Genomic DNA, 26,824 nt, shown 5'->3' on the forward strand with positions numbered 1-26,824 from the left:
TTGTTTATGCCATGTGATTTTGGGTAAAAACCTTGTCAAAGTGTCAAACAAAATTAAAAGCGATGTGATAAACTGTATAAAAGGGAGCTTAAATCATCAAATTACATTTTTGAGAGCCCATAAAACCCATTTGGACATGAGTTGAAATTACTATCTAAATGGAAAAAAAAACGTTTATCTTGCAAAGCCAGTTCAATGCCTTCAGTTTGCTGTGACAAGCTTAAATCAGCCACGAAAATATAAAGTCGTCGTCTTATTTGTACTAGAAGTTCTTCCATTGATTTCCGTCTCTTGAAACTAATCTATAGTTTACTATTGAAAAAGCAGTCTTTTGTTTATGATCTCCGACTGGTGCTAATCACTCATTATGCTAGTGATCTGTATTCACTGGGTGAATGATGATTGATTGAACAGATTGCTGGAACTGATTTTTAGCCTGCTTACCAGAAATATGATCATGAAAAACATAATGATGACGAATATCTTGATTTTGTAGTCCTTTGTCTCCCGCTTCTTTTTTCTTATCAGCTGTGGGAAGGCCTTGGTAGATAAACATGGTAGTTGTTATTACAAATTGACCTTTGAACTTTTGATGGTCGAACGACAACACTCACCTGCATCTTCTCGCGAAGCAAACTGGCCAACGAATTGACGCTGGTGATGGAGGCCTGGTTGGAGGCCACACTGTGGCTATCGAAGTCACTGGCCAACATCTCCTTGCTGTTTAACCGCAACGCGGGCAGGGGGGCAATCGAGGCACGTCTCCGACTGCGGAAACGATCGCTGCAATAATAATATAGTTTTACAATAGATAAAGACAATCAAATCATGTTACTATATTTTACTTTTAAAACAAGCTATAACTTTTAGCATTACAAGATTAAATTCACTTGAATCTTAACTATTTTATAATTTTTCAAATTTTTTTTTTCTTAAGTTTTTGTAATATTCTCTTAACATTAAATAGTCTACTTCATAAAAAAAATGTTTTTTTTTTAAAGAAAATTGTACACTAAAAGGTAAGGTTAATTGCTCTTTTAAATAAACAAGATAGGTATGTAATTGTAAATTGACATAGAGTGTTTTTACATTTTGTTGTCCGAAAATCATAAAAAAGTGAAGAAGACCTACGCTTGTTGTCTCTTTGACATACTCCTATATATACCTACATAAAGTACAAGTGTAGCAGCGATAGGACATTGATTTATTTATTAGCCCGATAAGTAAAGCTGTCGTATATATTCCTATGTCGGATGATGCATTGCACATGGCAAAAATATCAGTATGATTTAAAACAAAAATAATAATAGTAGTATTTTCTGGATATCAATATATCAGATATATTTTAAAGTGTACATAAGAAAATACTTATTTAGCTAAATATTTTGAGATTGCAGCAAGTTGACATTTATTAACTTTAGAATGGTTCTAATAATATCTTATAAAAAATCAAAAAAAAAAAAAATTAACCTTTTTACAATATTTAGATTTACCTATTCACCTTCTTTGCGAATTTGCAAAGATGAAGTTATTTGCATATTTCCGTGCTAAAATTGCGACATGTCGAAATCGTATATAGAAAACCTATGGAAACATTATATAAACGAGTAGATGCAACTAGATGAATCGTAGACCATGGACCCTGAACTTGCAACGCAATGGGGGCCAGCTTATCGCCCTTATCGGGGACGGAAGACAGTCGTTAAGCTATTTCTCGGGGCCCCAAAGTAAATTTTGTTTGCATAACACACACACTTTTTGCTCTATTCCGTCTGTATGCAAATCGCACGTAAACAAATCGCACAACCAAAAAAACGGCAACACGAAACACGAAAATCTGGGCAGCTGATATTGTGCTCTATAATTATATATATATAGTATGTGAAGTATACATACTTGCTTGGCCTGATTTATTTGCAGTTGATAAGCGGCTTGGCAGCTCTCAAAGTCGCAAACACTCCCCGAAGCCTATAGCCGATATATATACACCATATATGATATTATAGTTTTATACATATAATTGCAACTCTCAAGATTGAGATACTCCCACTGGCATGCGGATATGCTATCACGCCCAATCACAGTCATCAACTGAGCCGAGATCCGTTTATGTCGCCATAGCCCAGCCATAGAAACAGATACAGATACAGATACAGTTACATATAAAGATACAGATAGAGCTCCAGATCTGTAGAGTCCGTGTCGCCGGAGCTTCCTCCAAATTAACTTATCATCGGCGAACAGATTGGAGACCCGTCAGCTTCTCCGCCCGTAATGTGCTTAAGCACTTAAATTGCCCTCATCGCGTGTGTGTGCCGACAAAAGCTGTATGACACTGTACTTTGGAGAAATCTCGGGGAGATCCATATGTGATTTTGGGTATTACTTAAATACCCTTTCTATCTTCAGGAAAAAGAAAAGACACAAGGCTTTGAAAAAGCCTCATTTTTTATGAATAATAATAATAACAGTTTCAGTATTTTTAAAATATCTTTAAAGCTTTATGACACTGAACTTTGGAGAAATCTCGGGGAGATCAATTTGTGATTTTGGGTATTGCTTATATGCCCTTTCTATCTTCAGGAAAAAGAAAAGACACAAGACTTTGAAGAACCTCATTTTTTATGAATAATAATAATAAGAGTTTCAGTATTTTTGAAAATATCTTTAGAGCCTTATGACACTGAACTTTGGAGAAATCTCAAGGAGATCAATATGTGATTTTATTTAGCACTGAAGGGGAAATCAACTTTATATCTTAATGAAAAACAAAAAGGCTGAATGACAAATGACTTTCAAGAGTTCCACTTCTTTATTTTTAGTATTGTATTAAAAAATTTTACAAAAAAAATATACCTATATGTATAAAAGTGAAGTGGAACGTTGAAGTTGCCATGCTAAAACAGCTAGTTTTAACTGCTTCAAATTACTATGAAACCAGATAATAATATGTAATGTCAATAAATCAATTCTTTCATGGGGATTTTCATTTAAATTAAGTAACATCTTTTAAATATGCATAATGATTCAAGGGAATGCCCATTATAAAACTACACGGAATATGTTTCAATTTAAACACATCCGACTGATTTTACATTTATATTATTTAAAGCATCCAAACAACATTAATTTTTGGTGTCTAATATGGAAATTTCTTAGTTAAAAGTAATAATAATAATAAGCAAAGATATAGCTATTTTACATTTTTGTTTAGTTTATTTATGACTTTAATTTGAACGGCAAACAAATTTTTATATTCCCCAAGCTTTAAAATAGAAATACTTGTTAAAAAACTAAATATACCACAAACTTAAAAAAAATTTATATTGCGGTTTTCTTTTAAAATAGATATTGTTTTTCCTGCTTGCAAATAGCAGTGTAATTGTTTTGGGATTTATCACTTTGTTAATAACTGTTATTCGACCAACACTTGCCAGTTACCAAATAGGTAATCAGAGGAATTCACAGCGCAACTCAATTCAAATGGCTGAGGCGGGGAAAAATCGAATGAAAATCACTATGAAATTAACATGGAAGTGGGCAGTAGCTGTAACCCATATAATAAAATGGTATGGGGAATGGATATCGGGCGTTAATATGGGGGGAATGTAGGGAAAGGCACGTTCCATTCAAAAGACGACGCCACAATTGAATTACTGTCGTTCGGAGACAAAAGGCAGCGACTTTCAATTAATTAATCTAATTGCCCGATGAATCAAATGGCAAATGTGCCGAATGACAGCGTGAGCTATGATTCAAGCATCCCGATTCTGGATGGTAAGTGGCAAAGAATGGAGGTATCCTGTCGGCAATCTTTTATCTTTAAGGATCTAAAGAGCGGCCATTTAGGCTAATCATCATTATCACGGATTGACTCATTATCTATTTAACACGAATTGTTTGGCACGAACACTTTGTTTGGCATATCAACGATAAGAGAACAATTTGTAATAATATAAAGTGTTACTTAGGAACCTACAAAAAAAAATAATAAAACACAAAATAAAATAAATCGCTTTAATTGTTATATATTTAAACCTAAACGAGATATGTAATAACCCTGGTAAAATCAAAAAACGTAGTAATTACAAATATTTTGTAATACATTTAAATATTTTTCGATTTGATTTTTGTTGGTTTTTTAGTTTATTTAAATATGACAACATTTAATTTTGTAGAATTTTTTATTTTAATATTTTTGCCATTGATTTAAATATCTGAAAATTGAATCTAAATTTAAAACACATTTACCGTAAATAAAATGCATTTAAATCAAATAGGAACCATTTTAAAACTCATATTTTTCACATTTTTAAAAATATTTTAATATTAAATCATGCAATTTAATATGCAATTAATATAATAGAAAATGTTGAACGCAGTAGTCAGATATATATATTAACTATTCTATTTTTTATCACATTTATACATTGCAACTGGCTAAAATTTATGCCTGCAATTTATGTCTCTAGTTTATGTCCCTAGTTTACGTCTCTAGTTTATGTATATAATTTAGTTCATAATTTGTGTAATCAGGACATATATTGTATGTACAGCTAGGCTAACCACTCACCGGTGAACTGGTCTTCTGGCGTTCCCGAACTCGTCATCGCTGTCATCGTTGGCGTTGGCGTTGGCAAAATTGATGGCCGTACCGCTGACAAGCTTATCCGTATCCGGCGTATTCGCCGATGTCGTTGGCGCCGTAATGCCCGGAGTAACCGGAGTAGTCGGAGTGCCCGGAGTTCCATCGTCGGCTATCTGAAAAACAGGAATTTATATAGCCAATTGTCACTATTTGGTTTTCTTATTTCATTTTTTTTTTGTTACACTATATAGATAAAGCAAACAGCAAACAATTGTAACTAAAAATGTGTGGGGTCTTGGGAGGGGGCATACTGGATGGGCTTTTGGCACCTGCCTACCTTGAGTGCAATTAGCACGAAGGCGTCACCGCAGAGAACCCCCCTCAAGGTTCTTCAATATAACCGCAAATAATATCAATCATTTGAATACTATGTATATTTAGCTGCAAGCCACACTTAGTACCTGCCTTATCCTTATCCTTATCCAAATCCGCACTGATATCCAGTATAATGTCGTTGTCTATGTTTATATCCCTATCGGGTGACTGATCCTCACTGGAAACACTCGACAGGATAAAGCGGGTGTTGGGTGAGCTCATTTTTTTATCACACAATGTTTGTATTTTTTCCACTTTTTTTTTTTAAATTAAACTATCATGTTTTTAAAATTCCGTTACTAAAAAGTAAAGAAGCTGTAATTAGGTAAAATGAATGAAATAAAAGTAAAGTCCTTGAAAACTTAGTTTTCAATATAAAATTGTACAACAACATTAAAATATTTTAATTGTTTAAACTATGATATAATTTGTAAAGATTTTTATTTATATCTGTAACACGAAAAAATAATGTTGTCCAAAAAAAATTTGCATTTAACACCCTTTTTTTATTATAATAAATTAACACAATTATCGTTCGATTTTTCCAAACTAAAAAGCAAAAACTATAGGTCACTGACTAATCTTTATTTTGTTCAGTGTGGCCAAAAGAAGAGAATATAGAGCACCGATCCGAACGCTATTAATGCCGCGATCGCAATGTTAGCCGTTGATAATTGTCGGATTGCTATTGCCTGTATATTGTTTTTGAAGCCTCAATTTATGCGTTTTAATCGCTCTGCCTCTGTTACCGCCTCTGCCGCAGTCGCAGCCGACGTCGGCAGCGCAGTCAGAGTGGAGCGTTGAGTGGAAATATTGACACCCACACTCAGAATAACGCTAACCAAGTTGACTCGATTCGAAAGCCAGGCAAAAAACCAAGTGAGAAACCAAGCGAAAACCCGCGAGTGAGTGGGAATTTGATTTTTATAGAATTACACGGCAGTCGTAAATTAATTGTGGCTAGCCTGATTGGTTATGTAGTATGGCTTTAGCTTTTTAGCGCCGAGCGCTGGCGCTCGATTTAGCCTTTAATGTTGTCGGCTGGCCGTAAATAGATACACTGAGAAAAGGGCAAAAAAAATGTTGATTAAATGTAAATTTGTTAAGCAATCAAACTTATTAAAAAAAAATCATAGTACAAAGAGTTCAAAAAGTTATTTTTAAATCTCTAAGATACGAAATACATAATAGGAAAATAACTAATGAATAATTTATTTATTTCATTAGCCTGTGTTGTTGACAAAAAATCACTGATTTTATTGATTTCTAAAAAGGCAAAACAATTTTTCAGTGCAAGTTACTGTTTTTCCAGTGTCACGAATTCCTCGAAATTTTCGCATCTTATCTGATGATGCTTTCTTTACAGGTGTGCTCCCATTCTGTAACCGGTCGAAAGATACGTTAACTGAATCGCTATATATCCAGCTAGCACCCGTTTCGAGTTGGTTTTGGTCGGCTTACTTTAATCAACACATGAAAAAGTCTTAATCAAACAAAAATATGTATTACCTTTTTTAAAAATTGTGAGAAAAGAAGCTTAATTTTGAAGTACCTGCGCGCTCAAATATGATTAAGTTGTATTATCTTTAACAACAAATTCAAGCATTTCATGTTGTTGAACATTATTTACCAACCTAATTACATTGAGTGAAAATGGCGTTTTGATGAAAAACCATTGCATACTTGCAGGCAGCACCAGCAATGACCACACTGCGTATGTGTGATTTAACATTGTGTGACAGTTGATTGCTTAGGTACATCACACATACGCCGCATTGGCCGGACCACGCCCCCTCCGCCCGCCCGACGGCTTATTTGCAGCTCCATCATTAATGCAAGTCATACATCGCTTCTTTCTGACATCAGAAATGAGTTTGAGTATTAACACATCAAAAATACTAGGCATAATCTCCCACGGCAAAAAAATGGGATGCGCTAATAATTCAAGTTGGATTTTCTAGTTGGGGTGGGGCCGGAATAATTTAAATATTTGTGGGAAAGATCAGTAATCAAACATAATTGCATCACTGCTATCAATGTGTAAATATTTTTTTATACCACAAATATGCAGGTATTTTATTGTAAAAGACCAGTAAACAAGTTTTAACTTCGAACTCGTCTTAGTTTTGCACTAAATTAAATTGTTTCAGATGATAAAATCTTGTTTATGCTAATTTCAAAACGATTTGGAAGCTATTAATTCGTATTTGGAGCACTATGCATATATTAATGGATATTTCATTTGATATATTCTAATTTTCAATAGATATTTAATGGGCATTTTGGAAATATGATAATAATTTAGATTGTAAGCAAGTTGTTAAAATGTATTTGATTGCTTGGGATATATTTTAAAATAAATTAAATTGTTTTGTTCTTCTTTGTGGTTAACCAAAAACTTTTCGAGCCCATAAAATACATTATCAAAAATGAAAATGATTTATAAATACCCATTATTCAAAAGGGGTTATTATAGAGCAACTAACCAGCAGATCTATTGTACAACTAAAGTGCTAAAATAATGGTGCCCATTTGTACCTTAGGACCATCATGTGACTATTAACTGGATTTCGGGTGTTTTGTCACATGTGGATTGCTTGCCAACTTCGTATAATTAAAGCTCAATTAACGGTTGGATATTATTTTGGGGAATTTCGCTGTAAGCCAGCGAGAATCGCCGACAGCGAGGAACCAGACTAGAGGCGATGACGCTTCGCTTAATTACGCATTGTATTTTAATTTTGAATGGGGCTCAACTGCTTAACTGGTTTGCTGCAATTATAAATTTAAAAAAAAATCAACAAAAAAATTCAAGATCACTTTAGTTGCATCGCTTTAGTGTATGAACTGTAAGATTCCCTATTAAATTAAGGTAGATAACTAAAATGCAAATAAGTTTTATATAAAGCAAATAGTGTGACTGGCAAAATCTTTTATTTTTTTATAAAAAAATGTTTAAAAATTAAAAAAAAAATGGGTCTATGTTTTCAACTTGTATTCCATGTGAGTTTAAAAGTGTACAAGTTCAATATGAGTTTACGTATTGCTCTATTTTTTTTTAAATGAATTATTGACAATAATGAAGGGTCTACATATCCAATTCAATATACATTTAATGCCAAGCTCTTCCACTTTTTAAATGTGTATGATGGTTAACTTTTATACGAGTACTTTAAGCTTAAAACATAATTAGACAGTTTTGAAATAAAATTGTATGACATATTCACATATTTCAGAGAAAATTCTATTTTCCCAATAAATCCATGTGAAATGATTTCGATTAGGACCAGTTTTCAAGATACCAAAATAGCTTCCAAAACAAATATTTCAAATAAAATGTTACACAAAAAAATTTTATATGGACCAGTATTTAAGCTATAAAAAGGCTTCCAAAACAAAAAACCATATAAAATGTTACCCTTTGTATGGTTATGGGAGAGAGCTTGTATACTAACCCCTAAAAGGCCAATTAAAAAGTGAATATAATTCTATGTATTGTAAGAACAATTTCAATGCCTAAGAGCGCATTTGATGAAACTCACAATCTCCTCATGCAGGGCATCCTGTGGCTGCATCTGGTGTCGCAGACGCAGTGCCTCCAGGTCCAGGGCATTAATGCCCGATGGCATCGAAATCGAGTTCCGACGGAGTCCGGGGGCGAAGGCCTCTGGCGAGGGCGTGGCCGATTCCGATTCCGATTCCGGTTCCGTGTCCTTTTCGTTGATTACTTTCAGCAGCGGGAGCTCCACATTGCGTCGCTCGCTCAGGGACTGCTTCCTGGCCATTGATCCCAGGAATGGTTTCTCCTCCGGCAGTTGGGCGCCCCGCTCCCGTTCCCGCTCCCGCTCATCCTCATCCGTATCCGCGTCCACGAAGGCCAATTCCGGATGCTGGCCATTAAGCGCCTGCGCGGCTCCCGATTGCGATGGCGAGGAGTAAGCCATTTCCAGCGGCTGCGTTCCAGACGCGATCGCGTTCCACTGGCGAATGAAAGGGTTGAGCGCCAACCGGAACCCAAAATCGCCGGCAGAGCGAAAGAGAGCGATAGAGAGAGAGAGAGAGAGAGAGAGAGACAGCGAGAGGGAGAGGGAGAGGATTCGATTGCCATCGCTGTGTTTACCTTTAATCAGCGCTTATCATCGGTCAGCGATAATCGAACACCGACCAAAATAATCCTATTTTTAGATTGAGCAATTAATATTTATATATATTTTTTAATAAACCAATGATTTAAACCAAAAAAAATTCTCTTAGTCTGTTCAATTGTGATTGTAATTTTTTGTATAATAATTATTATTAGATGTTAAGTTATTATTAAAAAAAGATTATATGAAAAATATCAAGCGTTATAATTTTGATTTTCATTTACAAAATAACAAGCTAATTATAACAACAAAATTCACATGTAAATGAGTTTTTCTTAAAAATTTCAAAACTTTTGAAATGTTTGTTAATTTCAAAGAATATGTCCTTTATAAAAAATCTTTGTTATAACTAGGAATGGAGTGTTTAAGTTTTTTACTAAATTCGAAAAAAATATAAACATATTTAAATCCATAATGTAAGAAGCACTTCCCTTAAAAATGTTTAAACTATGACGTTTAGCTAAGAAAGGATGTAGTCTTCAATAAAAAGTAGATAATTCCTTAGAACTCCATAATTCTTAATTTCAAAGTGTAGTTTTAAATCGCAGTGCACCGGTTACGTAGTCATGGCTGATCCACATCCCAACACCCCCCTTGACTGCTTCTTCTCTTTTGTGAAACCTTTCCTGTCGCTGCTGTTTGAACTCCGCAACTGCCCTCTTATTGATTCAGTTAATTAAATTCGCTTCTCAGCCATAAGCCCATTTCGTTGATCGCATTTGTTTGCCTAGCTAATTAGGCGTAATCTCGCCGTGGCTCTTGTTCGCACTCGCGACCGCTCCTCCCCGTAGAATTCTCGACCTTGTTTCAGCAATAAGCGTACACAACAAACAAAATCAATCGCAAAATTAATCAACGGACAAAGTCAAGAGCTAAAACTCGTTCGTTCGTCTGCCGATTCGATCAATTCAATCGAGCAACGCCAGCGGTCGCTTATTTCTTGATAATTACATGTGTTACCTGATAAGGTAAACAAAACCAACCCACCCACCCAGAACCCTCTCACCGCCCCCCGTCCTTGTTCCTGTCCCCTTTCCACGATAAACATCCCCTTCTGCTCGGAATAATAATACTAATTCGCAATATTGTTTAACAAATTGCACTCATAAATTCTCTCGAAGTGGGCAAATATTTGACGATTGAGCTATATTTATGATTAACGCATTAATAAAGGGAAGAAGAGGAAAAACTGGAATATATAGAAAAAGTCAACGTTTCCGGTTTAATTAGTTACTTCAAAAAAAAAAATTCTTTTCTATACAATAAAAAAATTGTATAAATGTATATCTAATAATTTTGTTGTAGAAACAATGTGATTCAAAAAAACAAATATTAATAAAATGTAGATTATTACTATTTACTTACTCCTGTTTTAAATACTATTATAGCCAGTGTTCGCTGTACTTAAAACGTACAAAAGGCAATCAGACAGAATCACATATTAGAGGCGGTAATAAAACGATTTAATGAAACAAAAAAAAATCGGCAGAGCCATTTAACTTTTACAGCTCCTGATAAAACCCTGATACAGTGAGGCTTAGAAATAAATTCCCTATCTGTAAAATCTAGCGGAGAAATATACCCTTAACAAAAGATTAAAGTGCAACATATAAATAGGTTGAGAATGGTTTGCAGTAAATTGCTATACAATCCACTCAACATTTCTAAGTATTTATCACCTCGTAAGAGTTTGTACTGTACCACGTGAGAAGCCACTAGGCTAGCACTCTACCAACTGATGGAAAGCGAATTGCAAAAAAAAACCAATTCGATTTCGAATTAATAAACACTTATACGCCCTTTTGTAATGCCGTGAAGCGATGCCCGAGTTCAGAATTAATGATTGTTATTAATTAAAATGCAACTCGCGATTCGATGACAAAGTCACATCAAGTCCATCAAAGTTGGTCAGCTCTTGAAATATGTGCGGAAATTTTCAATAAGTCAATAATAATATTATTTGCAGCACTTACAGCCTTAACCATGGATTTTTGATGACTTCATACGGATTTTACCACTGATAGTTTTACCAAAATTATATTTTTAAATCTGTAATAAAAATAAACCCAGTTATACAAACCAGTATTATCCAAAGACCATAATTTAAAAAGATTATGCCATTCCTAACTGCCAACTATGCAAAAGAAAAGTACTTCAAACTGTTCATTCATTAAAAAATATTCAAATAAATAGTTTTATCCGAATACTTTTAATTTGGTTTAAAAAGATAAAGTATTTCAATTTTACATACTCACAATTTCGACCTGAAACGCTGAGGTTGCACAAGAAATTCTTTTAGTAATTTTGAAAAGGGGAAAAATGCAATTTTTTATTATTATTTTTTCAGTAAGTTTGTTAAATTTGTTCATTTAGTTTAGTTGTACACTTAAACGTTTGATGGTTTTTTTCCCTGTTCTTATCGCTTTTATTTTTAACCTCTCATTTAGCTTATTTTGCCGAGTTTTGTTGTTGTATTAAATGTGTTAGAAAACATTGATAAATATTTTCGTATTTGTTTTAAGGAATGTATCTTTTTTGTTAGCGTATATATATTCTTCGATATATGTTGCCTCTGTTTTCGCGGTTCCGAGACGCCCAACACTTTTGTTTTGCTCAACAGCCACAAGACAGAAAAACAATAATCAAATAAATAACGACAGAGCGGAGTTAGTTGAATAGAATAGTATTATTAATTATTATATGGAATACACACAAATCTAAAATAAGCGCTCGCTACATGTAAATGGCCAAAAAGAGACAAAAAAAAAAAATAAACAAGAGCAATAATAAGAATAAACATAATTTTAAATTCACATTATTGTAGGACTATAACTAAACATAATAAATACATTACGTGGACTACACACATTAAGATATTAACAAATCCAATACAGATACAAAAAAGATATGGAATCAATTAAATAATATGTAAAATTAATTGTAATAATTGTGTAAATTGTAAATATCACAAGCAGACGTCACTTGCATCGTTGATAAATGTATGCCTATATATGCCATTTCTATAAGTATGCGGATGTGTAATTATGTTCTGCCTTAAATCGTATGAAATTGTTTATGTTTTTGTTGTTTTTAATGTGATTTTTGTGGGTTGCCGTCGTGAAAGAAAGCTCGCAATTTTCGCTATTTGTGTTCTCTATCTCTCTCTCTCTCTCTCTCTCTTTCTTCTGCCCGCCTGCCGTCTCTTTCTAGGTTCGATTTTGAGTTCGGTTTTGAGTTTAGTGGCGTTTTGAGTCTCGTTTTCGCATTTGTTCAATAACTATTAACGTTACCTTAAATTTAACTAACAATTTCTATAGAAAGTTTTCGAATGAGTACAATATTTTCAACATTACATCGATTTAGTTTACTGTTAAATTTATATTGTTTCGTTTAGCATTGGCTTGCGTTTACTCTAGGCAGAATTTTCTGATTTTTGTTTCTGATTTCGGTTTCTTGCGTTCAGTTGAGTTCGTTCTAGGCCTTTCTACGTGTACATACATACAAATAAATAATGACCAATGTCTGTTGATTTGTTTGCTAAACATTATAATTAAAATTGACTTTTTACAATTTATTTTTCATAGATATCCTTTAAAGCCGCTGCTTTCCTATGAGCAAAATATACAAACAAAAACGGAAAAGGTATTTGGAAAATTATGAATTAAATATTACGCTGAGGTTGGCTTAAATATACTCTTCGATATATTTTTGTTTTTGTTTAATAATAATGTATGCTTGTCTGTGAGTGGTGTATGTATATTTGTATATTTATATATATATATATATATATATATATTGTATAATGAGAATCGTCGGTTCTGCTTGATCTAAATTGGTGCCTGGGTTTGCTCTAATGTGCTAAGTGCCGAAAACATTTGAAACATTTTTGTTGCTGCTGTTAACATTTTCCAACTCCGTTCATATCCATATCCATATCCATATCCATATCCACCTCATCTCATCTCATCCGCATCCCAAGTTGAAGCATGTGAGCCAAGGCAAATGCAATTGCTTGTACAAATGATATAAATTTATATATATCAGTGCCAAATATACTTTACAATATATATGGATGGCTTGGGCGAGGCTTCAGGTGCAGCAGTTTGGCAAGCACGAATCTGAGTTCCCAGATTCCGGAGCCCCAAAAAAAAAAAACCGACCAGCCGGAATATGGCAAGCTAACCGATGGGGATGTGGTGTTGTTCTTGGGCTTAAAAGCGGAGAGGTCAGCAGTATAGTGGGAGGTGGGCTCCACTCCACCGACCAACCAACTAACGAACAATGTGCAATGCCTCGGCCCGCCTGGTGATGTTTGGTATGGTGCTGGGCTGCTTAATCTGTGCTTCCTGCCGTCGACGGCCCCGCTGCTGCTCCTTCTGCTCCACTGGCTGCTGCATTGGCTCCTTCTGCTCCTCCTGCACCGCCTTCCGCCTTCCCTAGTCGCCGCTGTCGTCCCACTTGCGCTCCTCCATGATGCGGTCAAAGCAGTCCGCAAGGAATGCATGCTGCAGGATGAAAAACAGCATTAATTAAATGCACTTCATTTGGGAATGACATAGATTTAAGCTTTATATAGTGCGCAGCTGAGCTCCTTTCGTTCAATTAATAACATTTAACATCTGCTTTCCTAAATTATGGTTTAAACATTTGCGTGTTTATAAAGGAAATTATCTGCATTTGTAATTAATAGTAAAATACTTTTGTCCAATTAAGTATTTAAGCTGTATTACTAAAGCGTGTTTTTCTAATCGATGATCTATTACAATATTTGGTAGATTTTTTCTATGGAGGCAAAAACAATACAGCTTGTTTTAAGAGATTCGTTCAAATACAATCTGAGAGCTTGCTCAATATCAAAAACTATGCTTTAAAGTACCTACAATTAAATTGTATACTAAACTAGAGTTAAGCAGCGCATTATATACAATTTTTGAACAATCCAATTCAACGTACATATGGCGTGTAGACTTTGACCCAACGTGCTGGCTTATCTGGACGATTGTATTGAAAGCAGAACGACATGGACTCCTCGTCGCTCTCGGAGCGCGTGATGCTGTCCCAGGTCAGCTCGACCATTTGCGCCTCCAGTGAGCCATCCTCACGGCAGGCGTGTAGCCGAAAGCTCTTCATGCCTGTCAAAAAATATGGGGGGTGTTAAAAGTTAAGTTTATACTGAAAGATCAAGTAACAGAAACCACTTTAAAAGAAAAGTTGTGTTATTAAAAGTTGTTAGGCGCGATTTGAAGACATTCGGCTTCTTATTCACGCCACCACAAAATATCAACCAAAATTGTAAACCCTTAAAGCACCTATGTATGTATGTATAAAAATGATTTGTTTGTAAGGAATGTGTTGTGATAATTTTTGGGATCAGTTTTTCTTCCGGTTCTTATAAATGTGCCAAGAATGGGAGCTTAAAAAGTTGTATATCAAATAGTCAAAGTTCTATATTTAAAATACATTATTTATCAATTCAATCTGCACTTTTTGTTGGAAAAAATACTTTTATTATCTGACCTATTTTTTAAATAAATATATTAACAAAATATTTGTTTCCAATATTTTTTATAAATGGTTTTTTAATTTTATGCCTTTGATAAAGGTGGGATATTATATGTGTCCCAATTAGATTATAGTATTAGCTTCATGAAAATATAAACAAAAATTTCAAAAGTAAGTTCAAAACTAGTTTTGATTGCAATTTGCATAAGCTAAAAAACTACTATTTTCATGACCGCAGCCAAATAAATAATAAATTAATTTTCTTTACATATTTTTGGGCAAAAGTATTTGGCGGCCTGGTTAGTTTAGTTGTTTGTTTTTTTTTTTTTTTTGAGCATGCACTGTAGCCCTATCTCCATTAGTTTTCATTCGAATTCATCACGCTCGGCTGCCCCTTTTTTAAATTTGATTTAAGTACAACACAAAAAACGAGACGAGACGAGACGAGACGAGACTCACCCACGGCGGGCACCACGTGTCCCTCCTTGCGACTATCACAGGAGCAGTGGGGGAAGACGACGTCCCCGTAGCCGGGCAGTGTGCGGGCCAGTGCCAGATAGTCGCCCGCTTTCTTGGCGTCCTGCAGCGCCTTCAGCTCGTAGAGTCGGCCGTCGGCGCGGATGTTGCCGCGATTCACCTCATCGACGGCCTGGTAGAAGACAAACCGGGCGGCCTGTTCGCCATCGGGCAGCGTCAGCTCCTTGGCAACGGAGAAGAGCCAGCGGCGGACGCAGAGGCAGGTGGATGAGGCGGTGCTGTAGTTCTGCACGTACAGCTGATGGGGGATCTCGTGCGGCTGCAGCTTCCGCTCAAAGTTATACTCGACGATCTCGAACAGGTAGAAATACTGCTGCGTGTAGGCGGTGAGATTGGCGCGCTGCACCAGGATCTCCCACACCACCTGGGCGTTGGAGGACTTCTTCACCGACACGGTGCTCACCTCGTGGTCGGGCAGCATCACCTTGATGTCCACCGGCGAGGCGGATATGTCGTCCTCGGTGTCGGTGAGAAAGTCCTGAACGGCATCGCTCTCCGCGATCACCCGCACCGCGCACACCTTCTCCAGATACTGCTCCAGTCCGCGGCGCCGCGTGTCCAACTGCTGTTCGCTCAGCTGGAAGGGCCACTTGCCGGGCAGCTTGGGGAAGTTGAAGCCGGAGAACTCCTTGCGCAGCAGCGAGTGCAGGTTGGCGAATTCCCGATAGCGACGTGAGCACAGCTGCCTGCCGGCCATATGTATATTGAAGACTATGTACCGCTCGCCGTTCCGGTTCACAATCCCATAGTCGGGTATGCTACAAAGATCGTGGCGTTTTTAATAAAGATTTTGCCATTTTTTTTTTGTTACCCCCCAAATTGACTCACCTAATGGGCAGCGAGCGCTTGTCCGAGTAATCAATGTAGGAGTAGCCGCTCTGATCCTCCTGCGGCTCCAGTCGGTCGGCCTCCTGTGAATTAAAAAAGTAAAAGTTTGTTAAGAAAATGAATCAATACATTTAGATTTGTTTTAGAAACTGATTACTAATAATATTTAAATATTATTCTTGACACTGATAAAAAAAATGAAATACTTAAAATAAACATCGGACTATTGAATTCTAAATTGTATATTTAAATATAATATTAAATTATAATATTAAATACAATGCATATTAAATTGCAGGATTTAAAATTAAAATATTTTTTTAATAATGTAGAAAATATTTTATTTAAAATAGTTCCTATTTGATTTAAATACATTTCGTTTAAGTTAAATATATTAAAATTAAATTTTTACATATTAAAATCAAAATCATATGGCAATGGATGAACATCAAAACGAAAAATATTTAAATTGAATACAATATATTTGTATTTAATACGTTTGTTTTGCAAGTGTAGCATAACCTATTTATTCATTAGCTTAAGTAATTAAAAATTTTACAATAATTAAAACCAAAATTACTTGTTATTTTCAAATATTCTGTATTTTGTATTTTTCTGTATTTTAAAAACAATGGTAAAAAAACACCATTCAAAACATTTTTAAAAATAAAAAATAAGAAGCGTAAAGAAACTTTAAAGAAAGTTTCTTTAATTTAATTTAGTTTAAAATAATTTCTGACTGCTTTATAGAGATTATATTTTTTTTTTTTATAAAACTATGAAAAACCATGAGATGTGGGTAAAAACATTTTCACTCACCTGTTGTGTCACCGATATCACCGTCAGAGTTAGGCAGTCACCGCCGGATTTGATTAGATCCACGACCTGTTTGTGTGTGGCTCCCTCCACGCTGACGCCATTTCTGAAAAAAAAAAAAAAAAACAGAAGAAAACGCACACAATTATAATATACTTGATTTAGGGATATGGATAAACAGGATCTAAATGCGAAAATCCCACCGTTTGCAGCGTTTCTCTAAAGCAGTCAACTGCGCAAACTGAACAGAATGAAAGGGCAGCATTCGGAGTGAATTGAAAATCAAGAATGGAATCGGTTTTGAACGATCGCCTGCGGCGAATTGAAGGCGTTGCCAACGACCACAGATCCATTTAAGCGAAAATAATAACAGTGGGAGCCCGGAGATAGCGCCGATAATGGATGCATTGACATCGGCCAAGTGTTGATAAGCCAGGCGGCGATTCTGGACCGTCACTCGATTCGATTCGATTCGATTCCATTCAATTCGATTTGATTTGATTCGATTCGGGTCAAGTTGGAATCACGTCCGAGTGCTTTATCGTATCTATTCTAGGATCGAAGCTCTCAACTGAACTTGAAGGTTGATAGACAAGAGGAAAGATAAGGGAAAAAAAGACAAAAGGGATTTTGTGCAACTAATAAGTCAATTTTAGTGATAAGAAATTGATTGGCATGTAATAAAAATTACAAGGAAAATTAATTAGAATTTAGCCAAAACAGAAATAAGAAAAAAAATGATTAAAAAGGATTAACATACAACTTCTAATGAAAAACAATTAAGAATAAAATAAACCAAGCTATAAAAAGACTAGCTAAACTATAGACATTGCAATGTTATCATTAAGTCACATTACCTATCAAGAACTGATATAAAAGTCTTAATGTAACAGAGTGGAGTACAGGATATAAAATAAAACATTGATTACATTGCATAGAACACAACAGAATCAACGCAATTAAATGGAGCACAATAAATTGCAGTCGCGAAAATGAAATGGAACGACAACAAGTAGCACAAATGTTATTTGCACGACCAAGAAATCAAGTGGGGATTGCAATAAAAGAGGGCAACGAATGGCCTTTGATAAGGGCAAAGTTACCCATCCCACATTGACATCCATTTCGCCGGAGTCTGTGTCGTCTTTCCGGTTTGCAATTTGCCATCCGTGCCATCCGTAAGTTAGTAAATAAAGTAAATAAATCTCAGCAGATATCGCCGCAATGTGACGCACTCGAAAAGCTGCGTGACGCGTGACTCACATAGCGACATGTCAGAAATCCAGAAATCCAGAAATCCAGAAATCCAGAAATCAGAGGGACCTGGCTGACTGGCAGGCATACCATAATACACCAAACATACTATATATATTATGGCCGATAAAACGGGGACGAAGTGGAGGAGAACTGGGGGTGAATTGCAGGAGAAGACAGGCGTAGACAGCTGAAAGCCTGAAACAGAAACTGAAACTGAAACTGATACTGATACTGAAGCCAAGACGTGGAGTGACTTTACTCCACTACGGAAACCTGTTTGCAATGGAACCCACCAGCTAAAATAGTTAAATAAAAAAAAACACACACAAAGGCAGCAAACGAGAGAGAAACATAACACAATACAAAGCTATAGCTATCTATGCATTTATTTATAGGCAAACGCAAATGCAAATGCCTTTCCCTCTTAATTGTGTCCGAGACAATATGCGGCAAATGTTTTCTGGTTTACGACCGACTACTACTACTACTCATTTTGCATTAATTGTTGCGCCTTCTATTGTTGCGAAGTTTCAATTTGCACTATCTGTAACTACACAACACATTTGCAGTGTGGTCGTCTCTTGTGGGTGTGAATTGTGGTAAGACGACGGCTAACAAAGTAAAGGCCAAAAAGAGGCGAGAAAAGCGTGCAAATTGACGCACAGTGGGACTAGGTGGCATCGCTTGTCGACCGCACAGTGGGCGGCCACCCACAAATTGTGACATGTGAAACAACATCTGGGGGCGTTGTGGCTTGTATTGTTATTACCAACTCCTGAGGGCGTTTATTCTTTGCTCACCAACCATATCGATTTGCATTTGCATGCTTAATTTTAGTATTTTTCAGTTTGCCAACCTGATGCCTGCATAATTGGCCATGGCTTTTGCCTTAAAGGTCAATTAGTTAATAATTTCTAGTCATAACATTAAGTTCTTATTATTATCCCCATCATCTGGGATGTATAAAGGTAATCAAATGTAAGTTTAAGCATTTTATTAATTATAACATCTTCTCAATGGATTATAAATCACTTGATAAACAAAAATAAGAAGTATCATACTATCATTTCGCAGTGTACCTCCAAATTTAATAGGACAAAGCAACTATCTTGAGAAAATAATGTGATTTCTATATTCATTTCGGACAATGTTTATAAGCGATTTGTGTGTTTCCCTCCAGCACTAATTGGACATGGAAAATGCGACTGTACTGTGGCATATATGGGTTTTACGGCGAAAGCAATTGTTTAAGTTGAGCAAATCGAATAAATATTTGCAGGCCACCGAACAAATAATAGAATCAAAAATTGTTTACATACAGATTTTTACTAGTTGCGGGCGAAATGAAAAGATAGATAATTCACATATATAGGCTGTAGAGTGCTATATAGAGGTTTAAATATCTAAAAATATGCAGAGAAATTTGAAGAGCAATGTATATGTACATATGTATATATAATATATCCATATATATCCCCCTGGATTCGCAATGACCGGCATTCTGCATTCGATGTTTATATTTAATTTACCTTGGACACGTACAACGCTTGCAACTGAAATGTAATTCCATTAACGGGAATGGAAATCGAAAATTAATTAAGCCCAACAGGGATCCAGTGGAGGACTTGACATGAGTGCTTAACAAGTGTCCTTCCATTGCTTAATTCTCGTTTTCTGTTACTGTTTTTGTTGCTTTTTTTTGTAGCTTTTTCTGTTGCTGTTGCTGTTGCTGTTTCTGTTTGATGTGTATTTTTTCCCCCTCTCCTGAATTCGAAATGGCCCCCCTTACTAATTTTCCGTCATGTTTATTTTTGGCTAAGTCCGAATGAAACCGAAAAGTGAAACCTGAAAACATGAAAACCTGAAAACCTGAAACCGCCACCGAACGAACGAACTAAACACGGGGTCTCTAGGAAATGCGGAAATGTGGGCCAGAGTCACAGCCAGAGCCAGGCAACCAACCAACCAACCAAGTCGAAACAACAACGAACACACCACGCCACACCACATCGCACTCCCCATCCAATCCCAATTTGAATCCATCCATCCAGTGACGTAAATCTATTGATTATTGTCGGGGCATATGCCACAAACCACCAGCAACAATAGTAACAACATTGACACAGAACCAAACCGCAAACACAAATTCGTGGCGGCATAAAAACACATGCAGTACGAATTCGAGGCAAAGGTCTCGATCTAAAAATACCTAGAAATGGTTTAGTCTTTAGTTATTTTTGTTTTTTTTTTTTTTGTATTTTTTTGTTGTATTTTTTTTTTATTTTATTTTTTATTTTTTTTTATAAAAAGCTCATCCTGTTTACTATTTTTGTTGTGAAACGTTATAGATAGATGTACTTTCCACACATTTTATTTCGTTTGTGAAACTTTATAGTGAAACAATTAACATATTTACCTAATTTCCTATATTATATTTATTTGAATTATTATACCATCATTTATAAGTTTTAGAAATAACAAAAACTAAGTTTTAAAGAATAAATCTCTCTATATAATTTAATATATAAAATTGTTTAAACAGATAAACTAAAATAAGCTACACTTTGGTTTATTTTATTTGTGTTTTCGGTATCACAGAAGTCCATAACATGTAACCAAGTTGGAAACTCGATCTCAAACACTATCCGCCTTCTAGGTGGTTCATATGGTTGGACAAAGACGTTTATATGCTGGCTACAAATCAGCTAATGACCCTTCAATAACTCAAGCCATATGCCACAAAAACTCATTCGACCCGTGCGGCAAGTTTGAGTTGGGAATTGTCTGCCACTTGCCACTTGCCACTTGCGTGTTTAAAGGCTTCTTAACACTCAATTTAGTTTCAGCCCGAGAAGATGAACTTTAAATTGTTTGCTTTAACTTGTACATACGAAATACGTACGTTCGTGTATATTTGTGAAGGGAAAATACCTGGGGAGTAATAGGATGAAAGCGCAGGAGCTCAAAAAGAAGAAAATAAGGACAAAAGTGAAGGAAATTTCCGGCTCAAGATGCAATTGTTCTGCTCTTCGTTTCAATCAAGTTCCCTTCTTTTTTTATGGTTTGCAATGCCTGCAAAGTTATTCTCGGTATTCTTTGGAAGAATTTGTTCATGTATACACTGGAAGAAATAACATTTGCATAGTATAACAAGGTCAAAAAGTAAAGTAACGCTGATGATAGAGGTTGTCAATTTTGAAGCCTGCTTTGTGTGTGCTTCCAGACTTTTTTCCACTTTGAAGGCTTGCGAATGTCACGTTCATTGGGAACCGAAATAGCCATATATTTTCTCATTTAATTTTATTGTTAGTAATTTACACTCTTATTTTAATGTCTCTATTTTTATTTGTATGTGTGTCGTGGCATGGTTGTTGTGGACTTTAACGAGTGTAGTGGCAAGAAAGCGATGAAACGAAAGGCGAGCTGAAAATAGTTCATAATCCCCATTGATTGAATCGCACAACCTTAGAACAACCTCCCACGACCAAGTACAATGTCAAGTGGACTGAGAGACGGCCAAGTGCAAGACGTGCACAAAAGATGCAGATGGAATATGGCTAAAAAAGACTGCCTGGGGTCCTTGGGGTGCTCAATTATGTCATGCAACCAGAAGTGTAGCCATTCAGTGTCCCGTTTCCCAGCGATGTCTCAAAAGGCGGCTGTTAGCGAAAGGTTTCAGCAATTCATCAAACCCCCTTCAGGATTAACCCAAGGGTCAATGAACTCATCCTTTTCGTCCTTTGGCATTCCATAGTTCAGTGACAAAGGGACCGTGAACAGTGGACAGTGAACAGTGGACAGTGGACAGTGGACAGCTACTTGACAAGTCCAAGTTTCAGTTGAAAGTGCATTATTTAGTTGCCCCATTAAATCAACCGCAAAAGTTCAACAACTCTAAATTATTATCATGGCAAATACTAAGTGACTGCCTAAGCGACACAAGTAATTGATGGCCCATTTTCTCGTTGAAATGAATTAGGTTTCATGTATGAGTTAATTCAGTCAACAAAGTTGAGACGTAGCAAACGCACAAATTGTCCAAGGAATTTATTTATTCAATTTGAATGCACAGCGTGGGGGTGTGAAACTTTCTCCACAGCAACAGCACAGGGTTAAATTCACAGACAAATTATATTTTCTTTTAGCAAAATGTATTATTTTTAATTGCCTAATGTTGCGAAACAAAAACAGCATTAAATTGAATCGATCCGTTTACTTCACCTACAAAGTGTTAATTCAAGTAGTTTGCACAAGTTGACTCAAGAGACAAATAAAATAAACGATACCATTAATTTCTCTGAATACCAGAATGTTATTTTGATATTACTCTAAATCAAACAATGAAATTTAAGTGATGAGATACATTTTAACATTATTATTTATCAGGTTATCGAAGACCAAATCTTACAGTCAGCACTTGAGCCATGGCAATCTGCTGAACTTTCGGAACCCACATAGAAAGAAATACCCATGCCAAAACTTATCCTGTCCCATCAGTGCGAACTTGGAACCACTTGAGACTCAAATGCTAATCTAATCGCAGTATAGCTGCATCATTCTTAGCCAACTAGTTCTTTGTCCCAACAGTCTGGCCAGCAATTCGAAAGCGACGACACGATGGCCAAGAGGGGAATATGGGATTCCCAGTGGCTCCTACTTGTGGTGGGTGGACTGCTCATCATGGGATTAGCTGTTGTTGACTCCCTGGAATGCTATGCCTGCGATTCCGCCGAGGATGCGGAATGTGCCACCCGACCGGGTCAACAGCTGGAAGTGGAGGAGTGTTCGCTGGCCGGCGACGAATGTGTCACCTCCATTTCGGCGGGACTGACGCGACGCGGCTGCCTGGCCCGCCTGTATCCCAACGGCTATTGTGCCGCTCCGTGTGACAGGTGCAACACGAGTCTATGCAATCGGCACGTCTATCCCACGGATCGCCTGCGATGCTATCAATGCAGCGGATCGGAGTGCATCGATGTGACCAGCAGGCCACAGTATCTGCTGCCGTGTCCGGTTTATCGGGAGGATGACAGGTGCTACACGAACGTAGTCCACTTATCCAATACCCAGCGTGGCTGTGAGTACACCAATCTACCCACAACCTGTCCGCATGTTTGCTTAAAGTGCAACTACAATGGTTGCAATGCGGAGAAGACCGTCACGGAAACGCGTTGCCTCCAGTGCGTTCACAATCGATTGGCCCCAAATCCCGATTGCCTGAGGGATCAGGAGCCCGAGGATCGGGTACCGGAGGACCAGCCGAAGTGCTCGCTGAGCAACACAACCGTCTCGCATTGCGCCAACAAAGTGATGTACGGACATCGGGAGAATTGCTACAGCTATCGCAATACCCAAACGGAGGTATTTCAAAGGGGTTGCTCCACAACGATGGGATTCTTTCCCACCGGCGAGCTAAGCGAATGCCACGGTGAATTCTGCAATGCCAACTGCCAGGACATAGCCTGTGCTGTCTGCAATTCCACAGCGAATCCGGGTTGTCGGGCTGGACGCAATCTGCCGACCGAAAAGTGCGCAGCGGGCACTACGGCCTGCTATTCCTGCGAGCAAGGTTAGGGTGAGTGGGTCAGTCAATCAGAACTGAGAATACCCTTTTAAAAAACTCACTGAGAGAATAGTATCTACCAATAAACCTTTCCACGTCGATCAATCATTAGGCCCTTTTGAAATAAAATTTGATATTATACCAAAAATCATCCTTCGAAAGAGTTTTAGTAATTTGGTAAAAGATTATCTTCGATACTAGAAATAATCTTTAGTAATAGTAATTTGTCGGTATTGAACTACATAACTAAATTTAGTTTCAAAAATGCTAATTACAAATAACAATATTTTGGGCTATAAACTAATTTAAACTTTGTAAATTGGTTAGAATATCATCTATGGTTCTATACATATTTTCATTCTTCTACAACAAAATGTACCATGTCTGAAAAAGGTTGTTTTTTAGTTTAAAAGTTCCAGACTTGTTAGATACCTATATAACAATTCCCCGTATTTATCCAGATACCTTCCTGCGACGTGGCTGTGCGGATGCGGATTTTGCGCCTGCTGCACTGGGTGACAGTTGCCAATTGTGTCGGGATGCTGATTCCTGCAATCGCTACTCCGTGCGGAGCTGCTATCGCTGCAATGCGCAGGATGCGGATACGGATTGTGCGGCCATGGCTTTGCCCTCGGCAATGACCACCAGTAATTGCACTAGCTCCACAGAGCTGTGTGTGAGCACGGTGGTCAGTCGACTGGACGGCATCTATACGGTGCGTGGATGCGAGGCTCAGGTACCGGAGTGCTCCGCAAATGATCCGTATTGTGTACGGTGCAACGGAAGTCTGTGTAACGATGCACCCACTCTCTGGAGGCAAACGCAACTCGATCTGGTTACAAATCAGGATTTGCGGGATAGCTGGTGGTCACTTCTTCGATACTGGTGGTCCAGGAAGCTCCGATAAAGTCACCCCATACAAAGTATACCAATGAAATAAAGTGTGATAAGCTGACAACTGATGTTAATGAATGTTTGGCCGGCAATATACAAAAAACCGAGAAACGCCCCCGCAAAAAAAAACCAAATCCACTCGGATAACCAAGCTGACTATAACCACGGATGACTTATCGCGTGAACTGCCGAATATAGTACTCATCTTAGGTTCAAGTTCAAGTACATCTTCTCAACGAGGTTTTACAATTTTCAATTTTTTAAATATATTTATCAAAAAGAATTTCAAGATATGAGTTCTTGTAGTTCTTTTTAATTAATAGATTTCAAAAAATTTTAATTTTTTTGACATATTTTTTAAAATTTCTGATTTTAGCAAATTTGCCAGTCTTTCATATCTAGTTATGTATTCAAAATTTGCGGGATTTAAGCGCTTGATTCCAGTTGAAAACTGGTTCGCAAGAGGCGGAAACTAAATGCAAATTTGTTTGCTTTTGCTTTTTACTTGCCCACTGCAGTTTGTGCTTTTTTTTTTGTTGCTTTTGCTTTTACTTTTACTTTGGCTTGTGTTTCTGATTTTCTGCTTTTGTTGGCTCACGCGCAGCCAAATTATAACGGCTGTCCGTCATTGTTGTTGTTATTTTCACTGATAATGAAATGATGGGCACTGCAAATAGCAACAACAAGCCGCATAATAAACGAGCATCCCCCCTTCCAATCCCCTGAAATATCTCTTATTTTCACGTCACACATTCTGTGTGCAGTGGAAAAGTGTGGAAATTTGCGAGTTTATCGTTGCCGACGAGAAGGGGACAATGATAATTAAGTTGTTGGGCGCTAGAGCAACGAAACTTTAGCAAAATTTATTAATTGAATTTCATCTCCAAACGGGAATAGTCGGATAGAAAGAGAGAGTGAATACCGCACCCACAATACGACGAAAACGAATCTTTAGGAGCAACAAAATACAGTAGGCACTCTTTTACATTACATCTTTTTATCCTTTAACTATTTTATGAAACGGAACATTATTCTAGGTTCAAATTGTCGGAAACGAAAAAGATTTTTTTGTTAACAAGTATTGATTTTTACAAAAATTTAATAAGTTATAAGCAGTAATTAAATATTCCATGGATATGCATCGCTTAAGAAAGCGGAACTTGGATTTTTTTATAAAGATTTATTAAAAGTTCCAATTAGGATTATATACTGATGTAAGAATGATTTTTAATAATTAAAATATATTAAAAACATGTCTTCTCTTTGGTTCAATATCTTTAGCGATGACTGTACATAAACGAAATAAAATAAAATGATTGATGGACAACCTTGAATGTGAGGGAAGGGAGAAAGAGAGAGGAAAGCGAGAAGGACTGATAACGGGTATCGAAACTAAAATGTCAAAGATGCTAAACAAAAGCTTTGCTCGACAGAGAAACAGCATACTGACAAAGAGCAGAGTAAAAGAAATAGAAATGAAAAAGAAATGGCAAGTGAGAATTTTAATTAGCCTGCAAATAGTATTGGAATGAGGGCCCATGTACATACATACATATGTACATACATATGTCATAATACTATGCCATTCAGGAAAACATAACAGCAAAAAAAACACAATAAATCTATTTTCATATCTACATTCCACTACATTCATACTTCCTGATTGCAGTTGATAACGGGAGTTCCCAGAAAATGGTAAATGCCTTAATCATTTAATAACAAGAAAGAAATATGAGCTTTGCTCGACATGATCCTAAAACAATCATGTTTATGTTTAATAAACTGTTTACAAATGATACTTATTTACTTATTCTGCATTAAAATCCCTGTTCAAGCTTTTTTTTTTCAAAATTTCGATAACAACCCTCTAAAACGAGTGGACAAAAATGTACCAGGAAAACGAGCAACTAACCAGATCATCCACCCAAAAGCAACAAAAAAACACAGACACATACAGAAGCAAGTAGTTATTGATATTCCCGGCATTTTGACCCACTACAAATTCACTTCCACTTCCAACTTTAATTCCAATTCTCTCGCCCACCCAAACTGAAACGCCCCTGCCAGCTCAAAAGTGGGCGGGTTCAGAGGTTGAACATGCAAGCCTTTTGAGGGGTTAACTTCACTTGCTTAACCCCTGTATACCCAAAAAAAAAAAATCAACTCCACAAGCCCAGCGCTTAAAGAGCTTATACTTTAGATTGCTTTTTGAGATTTGACACACTTTTTGTTTAGAAGTTTTTTAGTTTATTTACACCATACTCAAAACTATAATTTGGGCTATAATTGTTGAAAGAAAAAGTTATAAACTGGCATAAG

General features: G+C 36.6%; 3 protein-coding genes across 9 annotated transcripts in view; 1 reads left to right on the forward strand and 2 right to left on the reverse strand.

Moving 5' to 3' along the window:
• The window catches only part of LOC128260377 (myogenesis-regulating glycosidase), a 14,211-nt gene extending 5,250 nt beyond the window's left edge, over nucleotides 1–8,961 (reverse strand). Inside the window, exons 1-5 of one of the 6 annotated variants that reach the window (XM_052993337.1) lie at nucleotides 5,542–5,650; nucleotides 5,054–5,262; nucleotides 4,574–4,761; nucleotides 615–783; nucleotides 445–540 (exon numbers count right to left, since the gene is read on the reverse strand). In XM_052993337.1, the coding sequence (XP_052849297.1) occupies nucleotides 445–540; nucleotides 615–783; nucleotides 4,574–4,761; nucleotides 5,054–5,185 (585 nt within the window). In that variant the 5' untranslated portion in view covers nucleotides 5,186–5,262; nucleotides 5,542–5,650. Of the gene's footprint in view, nucleotides 1–444; nucleotides 541–614; nucleotides 784–1,896; nucleotides 2,093–4,573; nucleotides 4,762–5,049; nucleotides 5,279–5,541; nucleotides 5,651–8,505 lie in introns of those variants that run through there. The other 5 variants (XM_052993336.1, XM_052993338.1, XM_052993335.1 and 2 more) reach the window with 5 other exon arrangements.
• A 4,449-nt stretch (nucleotides 8,962–13,410) lies between these two features.
• Nucleotides 13,411–17,150, reverse strand: LOC128260398 (sorting nexin-27). Its single transcript, XM_052993369.1, has 6 exons — nucleotides 16,995–17,150; nucleotides 16,795–16,897; nucleotides 15,976–16,058; nucleotides 15,070–15,905; nucleotides 14,062–14,240; nucleotides 13,411–13,613 (listed from the first exon to the last, which is right to left on the reverse strand). The coding sequence occupies exons 1-6, from the start codon at nucleotides 17,054–17,056 to the stop codon at nucleotides 13,545–13,547; spliced, it is 1,332 nt and encodes a 443-aa protein (XP_052849329.1). The 5' UTR covers nucleotides 17,057–17,150; the 3' UTR covers nucleotides 13,411–13,544.
• Nucleotides 17,151–22,239: 5,089 nt separating this feature from the next.
• Nucleotides 22,240–24,749, forward strand: LOC128260380 (uncharacterized). 2 transcript variants are annotated; one of them, XM_052993345.1, is made up of 2 exons: nucleotides 22,240–23,617; nucleotides 24,073–24,749. In XM_052993345.1, exons 1-2 carry the CDS (start codon nucleotides 22,666–22,668, stop codon nucleotides 24,516–24,518), a joined length of 1,398 nt encoding a protein of 465 aa, XP_052849305.1. In that variant the 5' UTR covers nucleotides 22,240–22,665; the 3' UTR covers nucleotides 24,519–24,749. The 2 variants fall into 2 exon arrangements, with proteins under 2 accessions (XP_052849305.1, XP_052849306.1); XM_052993346.1 differs by having other exon boundaries at nucleotides 22,247–23,623; nucleotides 24,073–24,192.
• Nucleotides 24,750–26,824: the final 2,075 nt, after the last annotated feature.

This window comes from Drosophila gunungcola (genome assembly GCF_025200985.1).
Source record: "Drosophila gunungcola strain Sukarami chromosome X unlocalized genomic scaffold, Dgunungcola_SK_2 000023F, whole genome shotgun sequence".
In the NCBI taxonomy this organism is placed as follows: domain Eukaryota; kingdom Metazoa; phylum Arthropoda; class Insecta; order Diptera; family Drosophilidae; genus Drosophila; species Drosophila gunungcola.